The sequence below is a fragment of the Ictidomys tridecemlineatus genome, chromosome 11, assembly GCF_052094955.1.
Source record: "Ictidomys tridecemlineatus isolate mIctTri1 chromosome 11, mIctTri1.hap1, whole genome shotgun sequence".
Taxonomy (NCBI): Eukaryota; Metazoa; Chordata; class Mammalia; order Rodentia; family Sciuridae; genus Ictidomys; species Ictidomys tridecemlineatus.
Genome location: NC_135487.1, coordinates 127,648,614 through 127,665,579, shown reverse-complemented (window position 1 = coordinate 127,665,579; position 16,966 = coordinate 127,648,614). Strand labels below are relative to the sequence as shown.

Sequence of the window (16,966 nt, the reverse complement as noted above, 5' to 3'; positions counted from 1 at the left end):
CAGGGCGGCTGCCTCCTGCCTCTCCCAACCCCTCTCCCCCGTCTCCAGCGCTGCCCACGCTGGTCCCTTTCCCTGGAGTCCCCTCCCACCCAGAAAATCACCTCCTCCCGAGCCTTGCTGGATCACGGGGACCCCCGGGAACCGCATGGGGTCTTCAGCTCCACGGTCTCCCCGTCACCCCCCAGCACAGCGTCTAACCTGCTCCTGGGCCTGCGCCTCTCCACGGGCAGTGCCGCCCGGGCCGGCGGGCACCAGGAGGGGGGCAGCCAATCTGCTGGAGGAACCAGTGGGGAACGAGCCTCTCCCTCCCGCCCTCCCCTCTTTGGGCCCTGCTTTCTGTCACCACCGCTGTCTTTGGGCCTCGGTCTGCTGCCTGTGATCTTCCTCCCTCTGGGCCCAGCCTCTTCCTGACACCCGCCATCAGTCACCGAGCGTGACTCGGAAGCCAAGGGGCCTCCCATGGCTTAGTTTTTATAGACAGAGACAGGAATAAAGTAGCTGGGATTCTGGTGAAATATCTCCTCAGAGATCTCAGGAATGATCCATTTCTTATCTCATTTCACTTCTGGGGCCATCTCTGCGCGGTAGGCGGAACCGGATATCAACCGTATCCTAAGAGATAACCACCATCATCATCTATCAAGCGCCAACCATGTGCCCCTCGGGTTACACCTGGATGTGCGTTATCTCACGGAATCCTCGCAAAAAACAAGATCTGGGATCGTCAGCCATTTTTTCCTGAGTCGGAAACTCGGGCTCAGTGAGGTTAGGGAATTTGCACAGAGGCTGAGTGGCAGAGCAGAGTGTGAGCTTGGGTCGGTCCCAGTTGGCATCCCTGGGCTTGACGACAGGATGCCAGGGAGGTTGAGTGGAGAGATTTCTGGGAACTTCTTTTCTTGGGTCTGTGTGACAATGAACTCGCTTCACAGGGGAGAAATCCAGGGCTGGGGCTGCCCTGTTCCGAGGCGTAGGCTGTGCACTGTGCAGTCCCAGGGAATGCCATTCACAAAGACTTCAGTGTTCATGGCGCCCCCTGGAGGGAAGGGCTGCGTGGTCAGTGGTCCTGGCTGGAGCCCCAAGGAAAGGAAGGGTCTCTTCTGCTTGGGTTATGTCTCCCAAGAGGATGTAGAGCAGGCAGCTTGCCGGGCAGGTGAGGTTGTGGGGGGCACGGAGCAGCAGTCTCTGGGGCAGGTTCAGGTGGGGTGGAGGTGGGTTAGCTCTCTCGTTTCTGCTTCCAGGGCACAGGGCTTCCCGGACGGGAGACAGGAGCCCTGGTGGGGGGCTTCCCCTGCTCCTGAAAGAGGGGGTGCCGAGGAGGGGCCCCACGCATCGGGGTGAGTAGGAGGAGCCCCAGCTCTGGGCTGGCTGAGAGCAGCCCTGGGGAGTCCTGGAGAGAGGACGGGTCAGAGTGGGGGACCTGGGAGAGTCTGCCTGAGGATAGGGACATCCACCTGGGGGCCCTGGTCCAGGGGACATGGCTGTGGGGCTCCTGGGACTGCGGGACGCTCCCGTCCACAAGCTGCCCGCACAGAGGGTGCAGCTGCCCGCACACAGGGACTCTGGCCTCCTCCCTCGGCCGGGGTGACCGAGCCTGGGAGCAGGGCAGAGGGAGGTCCTCAGGACCTGGCCAGGCCTTGCTGTCCCTCACAGCCAAGTCACCCGGACCTGGGCCGGCATGACTGAATGGAAAGTTCTGGAATGCATCAGAAGTAACCCTTAGGCTGAGGTTCAGTGCTACGTGGAGAAAGGATTGGGGCCGGGCACCCCACCACAGGGGCTTCCGGGTGGGAGGGATTTCCAGGTTCTCGAAGCAGCCGAGCCCCGACCTCTCAGAGGGCAGCCATTGGACAGAGAGTCCGGCACGGGCCTGGGTACTCCTCAGCTGGGAGTGGAAGAAGGGGACCTGGCTGGGTCAGGCTGCCCTCAGCTCGGACATCCTGGCCACGGGGGAACTCTTTGCTGGAGGAAAGGAAACAGCAAGACGAGTAGAGCTGGCCGTCCGCCGTGTTCGCCTCCTCTGCAGGGCCTGAGGGGACAGGGCAGAGCCCCCGGTACTAAGCCACGTTACTCTGGCCTCCGGGTCCTCCTCTGAGCGATGGGGGGCCCAGGCCCATGGGTGGGGGGGCCCCTTCCAGCCCCGAGCAGCTGAGGTCCTTGGAGAACTGGGTGGTCCTCCCCTGTCGCCCACACTGGACGGAGAGTGGTGGACGGTGGAGCCAGCAGCCACAGCCGGACTCACGGGGGACCAGCGTCATGGGAAGCACACGGCGGCTGCGCTCGGTCCTTCCCACAGAGTGGACGCTCCTCGGGCATCAGCCCGGAAGCTCGGGACTCTTCCCTCTGTTGACATTTTAGGGAAGCCAGAGGAAAGTCGCTGACCCAGCGGGAGTTCCCGGGGGGGCCAGCCCCTTCCCTCGGAGTCACCGAGTCCTGGGGCCTCCCGTAGCCCTGAGGTGGCATGCTGTTTGGATCAGGAACGGAGGCCACCATGGGCCAGCTGTCTCAAGACCAGGTGCTTCTCTTGACGGGCGGCCTCCTTCTAGCTCCGGGGACCATCATGTGGCCCTGCGTGGTCTCCTCCCGGCTGGGTCTCAGACCCCCCACCTCGCTGTGGCCCTTGGAGAACTGGACAAGTCGCCTCTCGTCTCTGCAGCTTGGCTTCCTCCTCCGTGAAGTGTGGAGCTGAGCCTCCGTGACCTCCAGGGACCCTTCCAGCGCTGTCGCTGGGTGAGTCACACTCTGTCCCCTTTCCCTGTCACCCTCCCGCGGGGTCCCAGGGGAACTGGGTGACTGCAGATGCAGACAGAAGCCTGCGGCAGCCCATAGGACAGGACCCAGCCAGCCTCAGCTCAGGGCTGGCCAAGCCTCAGGCAGGTGACCGCCTCCAACAGCCCCTGACGTAGGACTTCTGCCCACTGACCACCAAGGACCCTGGAACAGACTGGGGGGGCACGTCCTCTGCCAAGTCCACTGTGGGAGGGTCAGAATGGCCCGCTCAGAGGCCCCCGGACTCCGTGCTCTCCGTCCCCAGGCCGGCTCTGTTCTGCAGGAGCAGTCACCGCGGGAGACGCTGGTTACACGTTGCCAGGCAACAGACACCGCTGCCTGAGAACCACACCACCTCTGCGAGTCCAGAGGCAGAGACGGGCGGAGGCAAGAGGTGGCCGGGGACAAAGGAGAGGGGCTGGACCCTGGAGTAGAGAAGGACAGAGCAGGACCAGAGCCGGCCGCTGCACCAGGTGCCAAAGCAGACAGATGCGGGGACTGACTCACTGAGACCAGGAGCCAGACAGCGCAGGAGACTTGGAGGACGGCGTCTGGTGACAGGCCTGGAGAGGCCTCCGGGTTTCGTCTCTGTCAAATCCGCTGGAGATGAGCTGTGACAATGACGCCGGTGTGGTGACGATGCCTTGGGCAGACACCTACCTTCTTCTGGCGAGCGCTTGTACCTGATGCCTGAGTTTCATTAAGTGCCTCTAAAGCAGCGGCACGACTCGTGGGCTTCCCAGGAAACACCACTGTCCTCCGAAACCAAGGCCTCGGCGGCCCTCAGGCAGCTCACCTGAGCCCCAGGCCATTTGCACGGTACCTCAGAGCCCAGGGTTCTGGGATCTCCCAGCACCGCGGGGATCAGAGAGGGAAGGGTCTCCACGGAGTAGGGCCCAGGACAGCAGGATGCTCATGTCGGCTGCCCCGAGAGCCACCGAGGCCCTGGGGCCAGCTCGGGAGTGGGGCAGGTGACAGCACCTCCGCTCCCACCCCTCCCAAAGCCTCTGCTTCCCGTTCCTACAGGGGAAGATGGTTGCCGCCTGCTCACTCCTTTTGCTGTGCACAGGAGAAGAGGCGGAGACTGGAAGGCGGTGAGCCGTCAGAGTGCCCCTGATTTGGTAAAAGGTGGTGACCAGCCACCCGATTCCTAGCTGGGCACCGTATCAACCCGATTGCAGACTTCCCAACCTCGTGCCCGGGTGGGGGCTCCCCTCACTGCTCCGGGTCTCGGTTTCTCCATCCGTGAAATGGAGCTAGTACTACAGAGCACCCCTCCGGGCGTCAGCTGGGACAGTGCCCATCAGGAGCCAGCTCAGCAAGTGACGAGACCCTCTCTCCTCCCTAGTGGGGGTGACCGGAGACCCTGGCTCAGCCCTGCCCCGCCTCCGGCTCGGTGTTGATTAGCCCTGGTGACAGGCAGGTCATCTCAGGGGACTTTATAAATAAATATGAATATAAATACCTAGATAAATCTCAGGTTTGTTTTCTGAAACAATGAAAAGCCTCAAGACATATTCATTCCCTCAATAAAATCCACCATTTAGATTATAAACCAGAACAGGCCAAGTTAAGGAGGCTGGTAACCAAGTACAATTTTGTGTGTTAGGTTTGAGGAAATCGTCGTGAAGCCGTTACCCAGTGAACTGCGCTCGGGTGACTTCTCTGCCAGTTTGACAACACAACACAGGTGTCTCCCGGGTGGACTTTGATGTTTCTTTTCTCAGAAAAAGTACAGACTGTCACCAAGCCCCACCGACCCCCCGAAAACTGACATGTGGCCTCCCGTGGGCTGTTTCAACTGCACCCAACAACAGGAAACGGCTTCCCACTTAAAAAAAATCACTGGTTTTCTATCCTAACAATCATCATTTTTTTCCTAGAAACTGGAAAGCAGGCCCTCGAAAAACATTGTAAAATGACCCCACACCCCAAACGGAAGAAAAACTCCACTAGATCCCTGGCTACGTTCTTCCTCCTCTTTCCACCCCTCAGTCCCCCCGTACCCATCCACAACTCTTCAGTGTGACCAAGACCCCAGAGCCCAGCCATGGCCACCAGGATCCCGGGGCGCGAGGCCTCCGGATCCCAGGTCTCATCTGTGAAGTGCTGCCCCGGGGTGAAGGGCTTGTCAAGGTCACACCGCGGCTCACTGCCTAGTGGGCCACGGGCCGGGGCTTCTGACTCGGACGCCACGTCTCCCATTCTGTAAGCACTAAAATGAAACACGGAGACGTCCTGCTGATGTCACCACAACCTAACTGACTGGCTTTTATCGGGGGCTGACTGGGTTTGGTTGGTGGAGGGCCATGGAGCCTAGCAATAACAGAACGTATACAGCAGTAGCATAATTGGAAGTCAGAAAAGCTGATGTAACCTGGCGCAAAATGACAGAGATTTGGGGCAGGGAGACAGACAAAAATGAATTTGAGAGACATTATAGAATAAGAATCTAAAGCTTGATACTCAATAGAGGGCTGGCACAGGTAGCCATGGGCACAAGGATGGCAAATAAAGTGAAAACTGTGGCCCAATTATCCATCTTCTCTTCTTTATTAGTAAGAAAACCCAGAAATGAGCAATAGTTAAAAATAATAAAGACTGCATTTTCCCCAGCCATGTGAATGACCTATAGACTTATAAATGGAACTTCCAGGAAATGTCCTTAAACAGAAAAACATCTACCTTCTTATGCTGGTGAGAAGTTAGTAGATGGCTGGCTGGAGCTCCAGCAGCCTTTTTGAACTATGAGGAAGAAGCCATGTACCAAGAATGGTAGGACGACAAAGGGCTTGGTTGAAGTGGGTTTTTTTTTTTGTTGTTGTTTGTTTGTTTGTTTTTTTATCAGAGATGGCGGCCTGAGTCCATGATGCCTTACCTGCTTTGGAACAGCCCTTTTCTATGAGAAAGAAGTTTTTTTTTTTTTGTTTTTTTTTGCATGAGAAAGAAGTCTCGATTTTGTTTAAGCTATTATTATTTGGGTTCCCTGTCTCTTACAGCCAAAAACTAATACTAACTGATACAAAGAAGACCAAAAAGAGAATCAGAGAGAGAATTCAGGTGCAAGGTGATGAGTGCATCACAGGCTTGATGCATGAAGCGTCGGCACACGAGACCACGCAGGTAGGAGTCTTAGCCTGGGACAGGACGGATCTCTGCCACCGTCACCCCCAGTCACTTTTTCTCCTGCTCATCCTGACGCAACGGCCCCTTTGTCCTGTGAGTAGCTTTCTTGCTTGCTTCCAGCCTACCCACAAGGTGACCGAGGGATACCCTTAGGATTAATCAGGTTGTATTATTCTCCCACTTAAAACTCAAGGTCCCCCAGCTCCACTGGTTGCCATGGTCCCCAAGGTCCCCATTGTTGGCCTCCCAGCCCTGCAGCAGCTCAGTCCGAGGCCCACTCAGATGCTCCCCGCTTCTCTCCCTTCCGGGGACCACACACCAAGCTCTGGTCAGTGTGGGGACTCTGCCCACTGTCCCTTCCTCTGGGAAAGCCCACCCCCTTGTCTACAAATGGCTCAGTTCCTGTCCCTTAGCTCTGCCCTGAGACAACAGGTCCTGGCTAAGCACGATCCCTCCCCAACTCCATTGCTTAAAAAAAATAAAGAATTTTACGAACATCTTTTCCCCCGCCACAGTAGACATCCTGGGCTGAAGCTGCACACGGTTGCTTCCTTCCTGTTTGGAATCTCTCTCCCCTCACAGATCACGAGCTCCACGAACAGGGACATCACCAGCGCTTTATTCACTAAGGAATATTTAATTCCTAACGCGGTGCCTGGTGCGGCAGGCCTCGGTGGCCATTAGTGGGTTATTATTATTATTATTGAAGAAGCTGATCATGGCGGAGCGGGGCGGCTCCCTATCCAGAGGTGGCCACGGGGGGTTGGGTGCAGGTTGCTTTGTGCGGGGCTCAGGCTCTGCAGGGGGTTACAGAATAGTCCACCTGCACAGAGACGTGCCCTGGGTCTCACTCCCCAAGTCCCAGGGTCTTGGAGACCTTGCCCTCCCCGTGGGCAGCTCCCAGGGAGAAGAACCCTGAGAAAACGGAGGCCATCGGACAGTGGCGTATCAGGTGCTGTCCGGGGCCCCCACTGCCTGAGGACACGGATGACCAGGAGGAGGGAGGCAGGAGGGGGAGTCCCACCAGCAGACCAGTCCCTCGGGAGGCCCAGCTGGAGAGGGGAGGATTGAAAACCTGCCTGCGGTCCTGCAGGACGCACCAAGGTGCTCGCCTCGTGCCAACGGCTAGGCCCAGGGCCGAGGGCTCTTGTTGAACTGCCCCATTTCCTGGCCACGGTCACCAGCTCGTAAGAGCCGGCCCAAGCCCGCCAGGCAGGCCGCGTTGCTGGAGCTTCTTTTGTGTGGACCCAGAAATCAGTGTTAGGACCCGGGACAGAAATGACACAGAGTTCAATCCAAACCAATATTAGCAAGATAGACATCTCTATCATCCCAGCTGTCTGCAAGTGGATTAAGTTGTCTTTTAAGGCCACAAGAGCCCTGTGCCGGGGGGGTTTGACAGGGGCCACGCGGCTCTGACGAGGTCAACAGCAGAACCAGGTTCCCGCCTGGTTTATAGTGCCGTTGCCCTGCTGTGCTGGGCACTCCCTGGCTCAGCTGAAACAGGCCTAACTTTTCCAGAAGGAGCTTTACTAACCAGCTCTGTGCGCCTCCTACGGGGGTGTCAGGGCCCATGGGCCTGTCACCTGCCTGGGCCTGGCCGATGAGCTGCAGGGCTTTGCTGGCAGGCAACTCCCAGGAGCCTCTGGGGAGAACAAAATGACCGAGTGTGTCGCGCAGTGGACTCCTTAGGGCCACCACTACCAAGAGACCAGGGAATGGTGGTCACCCCTCGACTCCGAGGCACAGAGTGGGCAAGCGGCCCCCAGGCGGAGCAGAGTGACGGGTTCCCTCCTGGCCCAACCTCTGGGAGACTGGGCCGACTCTCGTGGGGGGAGAACACGTCTCCTAACAGAGGCCGGGAATGGCCGGAGACGCAGGGCACCCGAAGGGGCCAGGCCACGGCCGACAGGGACGCAGGGTTCTGAGGGGTGTCACGCACGGACACCCTCAAGCTGTGGCCTGGGGTGCCAGCCTCCGCTGCTAGGAGGGCCTGCTCTGCGGCACAGGGCCCAGTGGGTCAGGAGGGGCGAACAAAGCCACCCCCAAGTCAAAACTGGAAAAGCTGCAGCACGTGGACTTCCTGTCCCGACCGTCGGCCCACAGATGGCCACAGCCACAGCCTACAGGAACCGCTCCCTCTTCCTCCCCTGCCCCTCCGCGACGCCCACCCTCACAGGACTTTGGCACAGTCTTCCCCTGCGGGCGGGGGGCACCCTTTCCACTGTCACCCGAGGGTGCACGCCAGGCCCCGGGGTCTGGGGCGTCCATCCTAGGAATGACCTCATCCTCGCCCGCACACCAGCAGGCCGGCATTTCAGGGCAGACCTTGGAGGACCCTCCCTGGCTGGGTCCCCCTAAGGCCAAAGGAGCCACTCCCCAGCAGCAGAGAGCTGAGGGAGCCTGGGTTTCCCGGGACACAGGCTGGAGTCCCCTGGGAATCGACTCCCCTGGAAAAATGGAGGAAGTTCTCCATGCACCACGGGGCCCACTCTGCACCCACACCGTCCCAAACCTGGGGCTTCAGAGTGTGACTGTATGGGAAATGTCCTGTTTCCCCCACTTCCTGGTCCTCCCAGGAGCCGTCATTCCCTGATTATGACGCGATCGATGACTGATTTATAAGTAACTAAATAAAAGGATGAAGAAAGCAGACACAGGCCATCTCCACGTCTCAGGGTGGAACAGCACGCGCTGGAGAAGGGAGAAGGAGAGAACAGAGAGGCACCGGGCAGTGCAGGGCAGGGGGAGGGACGGGAGCCTGTGCACGAGGTCAGAACGGAGTCCCACCAGGGCGGGAAGGAGGAGCAGCCAGGAGCGACGGCCACCCCTGCGGCCACTCGGGCTGCCCACCCACAGCGGGTGGGACCCTCCAAGGGCTTCCCTGCCCACCGGTCCCTGCCTGTTCCCTGCCAGGTGGGCCCGCACCCCCTAGGGGAGGGAGTCTCTGTCCCCATCGCACCCTGGGCCGCCTGGCAACAGCCTTGGCCACGGGAGCCACCTGCAGACCCGCGGTGGCCAAGGAGGACAGCACGTTCTCACCTCCCAGCTCAGCTTCTGGAGACTGGGGCCAAGTCCCCAGGGACAGAGGAGTGTGGACCGCAGGGTCCCAGAGCCCGGCAGGTGTGCCGCACATAAATGTCCTGCGGCCAGTAGGGAAGAGGACCAGCCCAGGCTGGAGTCCCCAGCAGCCTGGTCCGCGGAGGCCACTCACAGCTAGATGGGAAGAGGAGCCCTTCAGAGGGCTGGGCTCTTAGGGAAAAGGAAGGGGAACTAAGACGTTCCATTTTACTGCCCAACCCTGTGGTACAGAATGTGACTTCTTGTGATAAATGGAAAGAGGCTTTGTTAAGGGTGAACATGAATCCCAGCAGCTCAGGAGGCTGAGGCAGGAGGATCGTGAGTTCACAGCCAGCCTCAGCAACTTAGAAGGCTCTAAGAAACTCAGGAGACCCTGTCCCTAAATAAAATACAAAAAAAAAAAAAAAAAAAAGGCTGGGGGTGTGTCTCAGTGGTCGAGTGCCCCTGAGTTCAATCCTCAGTACCCTGCCCCATGCAAATTATGTATGCATACGCATTCTCCTGGTAGGAAATACAATCAATGTCATGAAAAATGTACTCACAACATCACACAGAGAAAACAACTTGATAATCTTTTATGTATTTCTCAAGCATTTCTATGCATATAATATTATCTATATATTTTTACATTTGGGGACTTTTTTTATATCTTTATTTTTATTTATTTATTTTTATGTGGTGCTGGGGATCCAACCCAGTGCCTCACACTTTCCAGGCAAGCGCTCTACCACTGAGCCACAACCCCAGGCCCGTTTGGTGACATTTTATATAACACTATTTTGTGTGCTCCTTTTTCAAATATTGCATTGTGACTACTTCCCCATCTTATAGTCTTGGAAAGGTTGACTTTTGGTGGGAGTACTGGGGCTTGAACCCAGGGGTGCTCTACCACTGAGCCACATCCCCTGCCCTTTTTACTGAGACAGGGTCTCATCAACCTGCCGAGGCTGGCCTTGAACTTGCTCTTCTCCTGTCTCAGCCTCCCCAGGCCCTGGGACCACAGGTGTGCGCCATCATATGAGGAAGGTGACGGAAGGTTGATTTTTTGAATCCTTGCCTAACAACCGCTTAGTCTCTGGTTCCCTGCTGCCATAAAGGCGCAGCTGCGGTGAAGAATCCGGATGTGAACTGGTTATTTCGGTAAAGCAGCTTCCTGGAAGGATTAGTGGATTAAAGTGGTGACCTTGCAAAGCCGCCTGCGACAAACTGGGGTGCTCCGGAAAGATGGTGCCCATTTCCTCCCGGCTTCCCACCCCCACTACCAACAGGAAGGACTTTCCCCAGCACGGAGCTGTGTCTCTCTAGACCTTTGTCAGTCTCGGAGGAGCACAGGCAGTCTTGCAGCGGGCTCCATACACGTCGTGTGTTTCCCTTATTGGCTTCTGTATCTCTTCCTCTGTGTCTTTTTTTGCTGGGTTTTAAGTGGGGAAGTGAATTCCGATTGGCTTCCGAGGCTGCCAGACGCTATTTACCTCTTGTCACGTTTGCCGCAAATAGTTTTCCTAGGTAACATTTTCTTTGCAAATAATTTTTTTTTTTTTTGGAGGACAGAAAGCTAAAATTGTACGTGTGATGTAATCAAATACAGTGGGTTTTTTTTTTTTTTTTCCTTTCATCTTTCTTCTCTTCTGGGATTTTTTTTGCCTCACGGTTCTTTTCTCATTCCAGGATTGATTGAATATTCACTTTGATTTCTGGATCCTGATCTTGGTTTCCCTTACATCCGACTCAGTCCACCTGGAATTTATTTCGGTGACTAATGAGAGGTGGGACTCTGATTCGGTTTTTCGATCCAAGCTCCCAATTTCCCTATTAACAGTTATTGAATAATCTGTTGCTTCCCGATTGGTTTTCTCTCTCTTAGGCGCGGCTCCCACACACTAGGTTTCTTTCAGGGTCGTCCATTGGATTTCACTGATCTGTCATTCCCGATTTCTCATTGACACCAGAGGGACAAAACTATTCTTCTTTTCCATTTATTTATGTGTTCTAAGTAGTTATACATGACCGTGGTATGCATTTTAACACCTCATACATAAATGAAGTGTGACTTCTGCTTCTTCTGGTTGTGCGTGATGCAGAATCACCCGACCTGTGTGATCATGTATGTCTGTAGGGTCATGATGTCCAGTTCATTCCACTGACTTCCCACCTCCACACCCACAAAATCATTCTCAGTTTTATGATACATTTTAATATCTAGAAGAGAAAGGTGCTCAATCTTCTCCTCTTTTCAAAGAGTTGAGCTATTCTCATTGATTGAAGCATTCTCTGAATCAGCATTCTTCTTTTAAATTTTCTAATTTTGTTTGTGTTTCTAATACCACATTTGGCTACATTTATTACGGATTGGTATCTTTTGGATTTATACCTTCAGTCTAAATGAACTTTTTTTTCAGTGCTGGGATCAAACCCATGTACTAGGCAAGTGCTCTGTCTCTGAGCTACACTCCTAGCCTATATGCTCTTTCTGTTTTAAAAATTCATTTTTTTATGATTTTCTCTTTGTTATGAATTTAATCTGCTCTCCTGAGGGTTGGAGGATTTTTTTTTGTTATTCTAATGAATATAATTTCTTTTCCTTCTTTATTTTTTTTTTTTTAAATGAAAAGCTTTTTCAGAATCGGTGCAGAACTTTGGTCACAACATGAGTTTTGATACGTAAGATGGCCATTGTGGTAATTTTCTAAGTAGTCTTTAGTGGTAGTTTTGAGTGATTTGCTGACGAGGTTGTAACTGAGGAGATTGTTTCAAAAACCTCCCCATATGTTTCCTTTTAGTTAAAGTTGATGGCGTGTAGTCAGAGAATATGGCCTGAGCAATTTTTCTAATGTTTTGAAATGTGTTGCCAAGAAGTTGATTGATTTTTATAAATGCTTAAAAAGAGGTGTATTATGTGTGTATGGGCTTCAAAGTTCAAGATTTCTAATTAATTAAGACATTTAGTAATTCAGATTCTCAATATCTTCTTTTTTGGATAAAAGTTCAATCTTATTGCACATAATACTTTCATCCCTATTAAGTGTTTCCTTTCGATCAGTTAATGATTTTTGCTTTGAATCACACTTGGTTTTAGGTGAGGTTTTTTTACTCGATTGCCCTGTGATTTGCATTTATATAACAAATAATCTTTGCCTTTCATTTTTTTTCTAGATTTGAGGTATCTCTTTTATTTATTAATTATTTTAATAATTAATATATTAATTATATGTTATATATTAATTATTTATTATCATTTTTATTTATTTTATAAATAGTGTAAAGATGCATTTATTTTTAAATCCCATTTAAGTAAGAGACTTTTTTTTTCTTTTTCTTTTTTTTTTCTTTTTTTGGTATTAGGGATTGAACCCAGGGGCACTGAACCACCAAGACGCATTCCCCAGCCCTTTTTATGTTTTCTTGAGACAGAATCTTGCCAGGTCCCTTGGGGCCTGGGTAAATGGCTGAGGCTGCCTTTGAACTTGGGATCCTCCTGCCTCGGCGCCCTGAACTGCTGGGACGGAGGTGTGCGCCACGGCTCCTGCCCAGACCTGGTCTTTCATTGAGGAAGTAAACTCATTTACGTTGATTGCTCCGTCTCTTTCCCTCCTTCCTTCCTTCCTTTCTGTACTGGGATTGAACCCAGGCTGCTCTTCCACTGAGGAGCTACATTCCCAGCCCTTTGTATGTTTTGTGATTTTGAGACCAGATTCTGCTGAGGGCCCAGGCTGACTTGCCCTCTGTTTCTTTATTTTTTCTCTCTTAGCTTTGTGGGCTCGAATGTTGTTTGGAAGGGGCATGTTCATGAGACCAGAAAACCTGGGGCTCCAGAGCAGGGTGTTGGGCCCTCAGCTCTGCCGCGCCCCGGCTCTGTGACCTGCATACAGTAGGTGCTCTGGGTCTCCACTTCCTCGGGTGTGGGGGGAGACAGAACAGCCCCCCCACCTCACGAAGCTGGGTCACAGATCTCTTGAAACCACACATGGCTGAGGGGATTGTTGTCCTCACTGTGATTCCTCTAAAACTCAACCTTTCCTTTAGGCTTACGCAGTGATTCCAGTGACATTTCTCTAATTATTAAATATGAGCGATAGGGACTTAAAACATTCTCCTCCGCCACCTAAGACGGTGAATTCAGTAGGCGTGCACTAATCCCTTCTAGCCCTCTCCTCTCGAAATTTTAATCTGAGGATTTCTAACCCTCTAATTACTACGGAATGCTTGTTTTTACTTCATGCATCCGCTCTTTCCGGAATCCTCTTCTTTGACATGAGAATTTGGTTTGGCGAACGTGCACAAGTTAGTCTTCGTCTCGTTTTTTCCTGGTTTCTGTGCTGTCCACCTCTCTTTCTTTCACGCCATGCCATCGCGATCGTCACCGTGGACCTCCCTTGGTCAACCAGTCTTCAGGTTCCCCTCTCAGGTGTAGCCTGTTCTCCTCCTGAGCCCACGAAACTCTAAGAGGGACTTTTGGTCTCCTTTTATTGCTTCCAGTGACAGGGTGTGTCCACAGCCGGAGACCGTGTGGAGGTCTGCCAACGCCTCCTGGAATTGGGAGCTCCGGAGGAAAAGTCAGTTCTGGGCGGCCCAAGTGCCTCTGAGACTGTCAGCCTGTGATTGAAGAACTTTTCCAGAAAAAGAACATATCAGGGTGTGGGCAGAGATGGTTCCTCTCTGTCCTTCCCGCTGGAAAGCAGAGAACCTTTCCGATCTGCCTGATCTCATCTACCGTCCTGCACATGCCTCCCCTGGGCCCATCCTGGAAAAGTTTTCTTTGTGTAGGTCTTTGATTATGCTTTTATTCAAATCGTTCTGGTTTTATCCTCTGAAACGACTCTAATTGTCGTCCTTGACCTGGACGCGTAACCCCAGCTCTGTTCTGTCCACCGTCTCTCTCATCCCCTCTGCTTTCTGAGAGAACTTTAGGTCTGTCCTCCGCGTTCCACATTATTTTTTAAAAATTCAGTGTCATTGATGTGAATTTCCTTTTTTTTTTTTTTTTTGCAAAAGCAATGTAGGTCTGCTTATGGGAGCCAGGTGCACTTTCCTGTCATCTCTCTGCACTCTTCTTCCTCGTCACAGAGGCTGGATTTTCTTGTACTGTTAGGGAAACCTCCGAATCTTCTCCTGTTACTTTTTGGTTTATCATAATTAAACATCCTTCCACATCTTCAAGATAATTTTCCTCTTCCTGAATGCTGCAGAGGTCTCACGTAGGATCCTGGCTCTTCCCCTGTGTCTGTGAGCGGCCTCCCCAGACCCAGTCCTGGCACAGATGGCCTTGCCTGTCCCCTGCCCTACCTGAGTCTGACTTTTCCTTTCCCCCACTAGAGGGCAGGATTCCTGGTCTAGCGGCTTCATCCAACGCAGTGAATACTTTCTCATCCTCCCCGACTAGACCTCTGAGGCCTTGAACCGGCGGTTTGCAAACTTTTAAAATCATGGACTCCTACTGGTAAAAAAATTTGGGGGCTTGCATCATCCCCCATTACACATAGATTATAAAAGGCACACGTGTCACTCTCTCTATATATTAAGTACTAACCAAGCTGAATTTTTTTTAGATAAAATAACTGTGACTAGAGGTTCTGATCGTTTCTTCCCATGGATACTTGCACGAGCTGCACATTCGAGGTTCATCCTCACCCAAGGGGCCCATGAGAACCACAGTCCTCAGTCCTGCTCTGCTGAGGCTCTTCTCAGTCCTGCTCAGTTTGTGGGCTCGACTCGCGGGTTTCCACCAACCCCGTCAATGTGCTCCATCCTGGAGACGATCTCTGAAGTCCCCTGTCAGAGGTGGCCGGAGGTTGTGGGAGGACGGGGGCAGGCGGGAGCCCCGTGTCCTTGCTCTCCGCTGCAGGTGGGTGTCTGCAGAGGGGGCTGGAGGGAGGAAGCCCCTTTTTATCCTCCCTGGGATGGGAGGGGGGCTCTGTGTGCGTGAGCCCAGGGCTCCAGAATCAAATTCCTCATTCAAATGCCAATATGCGGCGGGAGGGGGGTGAAAATTCCCACCATTACACCCCCAAACCTGCTGACCGCCCCGAAGGCCCAAGACACGGAGGCAGCCTGTGGGCGGATCCTGGAGCTGCAAGAGGGAAGAGTCCAGAGGGACCCATTCGAGAGGCTGGGAGGTCATTTACAAAGCACAGCTCGGCCCGCGTTGTCAGGGTGGTGCAGGCCTGCGCCCCTCCAGGGACAGAGACACGGGTGGGAGTGGCAGGTCGAGGTTCAGGGCACCAGGGAAGCCGCTTCCCCCACCCGCCGCATCGCACTGGCACCGGGGCCTCCGCTGGTCTCTCCCTTGCAAGGCTGCCTGGCATTTGACAGTGTTTAATGAGGAGGTTCCTCTGGCAGCCCTGGGAGGCCTGTGGGAGGTGGGCACGCAGCCAGGAGAATCCCAGAGACTGCCGGGTGTGCAGCCGCCGGCCTCGGAACCGGTGATGTCATGCTCACTGGGGTCCCGGCAAAACAAGCCCCGTGTTGTCACTGCCCCCTGGCAACCAGGCGCCACCCTCCCGACAGGGTGGCTGTTCCGCACCAGGCCACCTCCCCTCCCTCCCTGCCAGGGGGAGACGGGAAAACCTTTATTGTCACATAAAAGCCAATCCCAGATATGAGAGATGTCTTTTAAAATGCATCTTGCTGAAGAGGGATTTCCATAGCAACTTCAGAAGTGTGTGTACACGACTAGAGATAAGTCCAGGCTGGCGACGGACACCTGGAAGGTGTGCAAGTCCTGCTCGGGACATCAGCAGCCAGGGGTTTTGCTAGAAGCTGTCATCCTGCTCTGTGACCCAGGGCAAGTCACTCACCCTCTCTGATGTCAACAGTGATAGATTCATAATCACATCAAGCCAAGAGAGCTCAAGGTCCTCTCATCCATACCCCCCCAACACACCCCAGTTTGACGTTTCAGTCCCTCAAAGCATCCCACGCTCCCAGTTTCTGTCCAGTCTCTGGCTGAATAACTCCTGCCTCAAGGTCTCTGCCAGTCTTACTTATTAGCTGACTTTGGGAAAGACAAGGATCATTCAAACTTGATTCTAAAAGAAACCGGTTGGTCTTTGTAAGAGAAGAGCGTTGCCTAATTGGGGAATGATGCACTCACTCATGTGTGTGTTCCCCAGATCAGGTTCTGGGGAAGTCCTCGAGATGCTGAGGTCTGGGGATGGGAGGTTTCTTGGAACCGCTCACAGGGGCCTGGAGGAAGCAGGAGGAGCAGAGTCCTCCAGTCACCTCTCAGGGACCCCAGATTTATCCTGCAAAGTACTGCCCTGAGAAGCCAGAGACACCCGTGACCCCTGACCAAGGACTTGACCTGGGAGGACCCAGGCAAAGCCAACCCAACCCAGGCTGGGAGTGAGGGCCGGGTCCTGGGGGAGCAGCCGGGCGACCCCAGGTGTCCACCACTCACAGTGTGCTTGAACTGCAAGGAGGCCAGCCCTGGAGACCAAGGGACATGGAGTGGCCATCAGAGGCGGGCAAGGCAGGGGGACTGGGGTTCAAGTGTCAGTTTCCATGGCCCTGAGAGTCGCACACTAAGAGAACTGGTAGAAGAGCCAAAGCCACGGTCCCCCCGTTAAGTGCAGGATCCAGTGGGCGGATGAGGCGTGAAGCTCAGGGCCAACAGACAGTCACACCAGGCTTCCCACTTCCAGGCTCTGTGACCCTGGCCAGTTATTTTATATCAGCAGACTCCAATATGGGGACATCAAGGTCCTTCTGCCATCAGAGTGTTGTGAGGACAAGTGGAGGGGGCAGATGAAGCATCTGACATAGAGGAAGCACAGGGTAAAGCAGGAGCAATGACAATGTCCTCCCCTCCCATGTACACAGCCAAGTAGAAGACTTTTTGGCCAAATGGATTTTCCACAAGAGAAGGGAAGACTTTATAAATTCGAACTAGTTCTTTGAGAGTTTTATATTTTCTCCCATACTGGGGACTGAACTCAGGAGTGCTCTACTACGAGGCTATATTCTTGGCCCTTTTTGATTTTGTTTTGAGACAGAA

At 53.7% G+C, this 16,966-nt stretch overlaps 1 protein-coding gene across 5 annotated transcripts in view; it reads right to left on the bottom strand.

Annotated features, from left to right (window-relative positions):
• Kcnn3 (potassium calcium-activated channel subfamily N member 3) overlaps positions 1 to 16,966 on the bottom strand; it is a 161,261-nt gene that overhangs the window by 33,693 nt on the left and 110,602 nt on the right. Inside the window, exon 1 of one of the 5 annotated variants that reach the window (XM_078027470.1) lies at positions 199 to 476. The exons of 3 other annotated variants lie outside the window; for them this stretch is intronic. In XM_078027470.1, the coding sequence (XP_077883596.1) occupies positions 199 to 461 (263 nt within the window). In that variant the 5' untranslated portion in view covers positions 462 to 476. Of the gene's footprint in view, positions 1 to 101; positions 120 to 198; positions 477 to 16,966 lie in introns of those variants that run through there. One more of the 5 variants, XM_078027471.1, reaches the window with a different exon arrangement.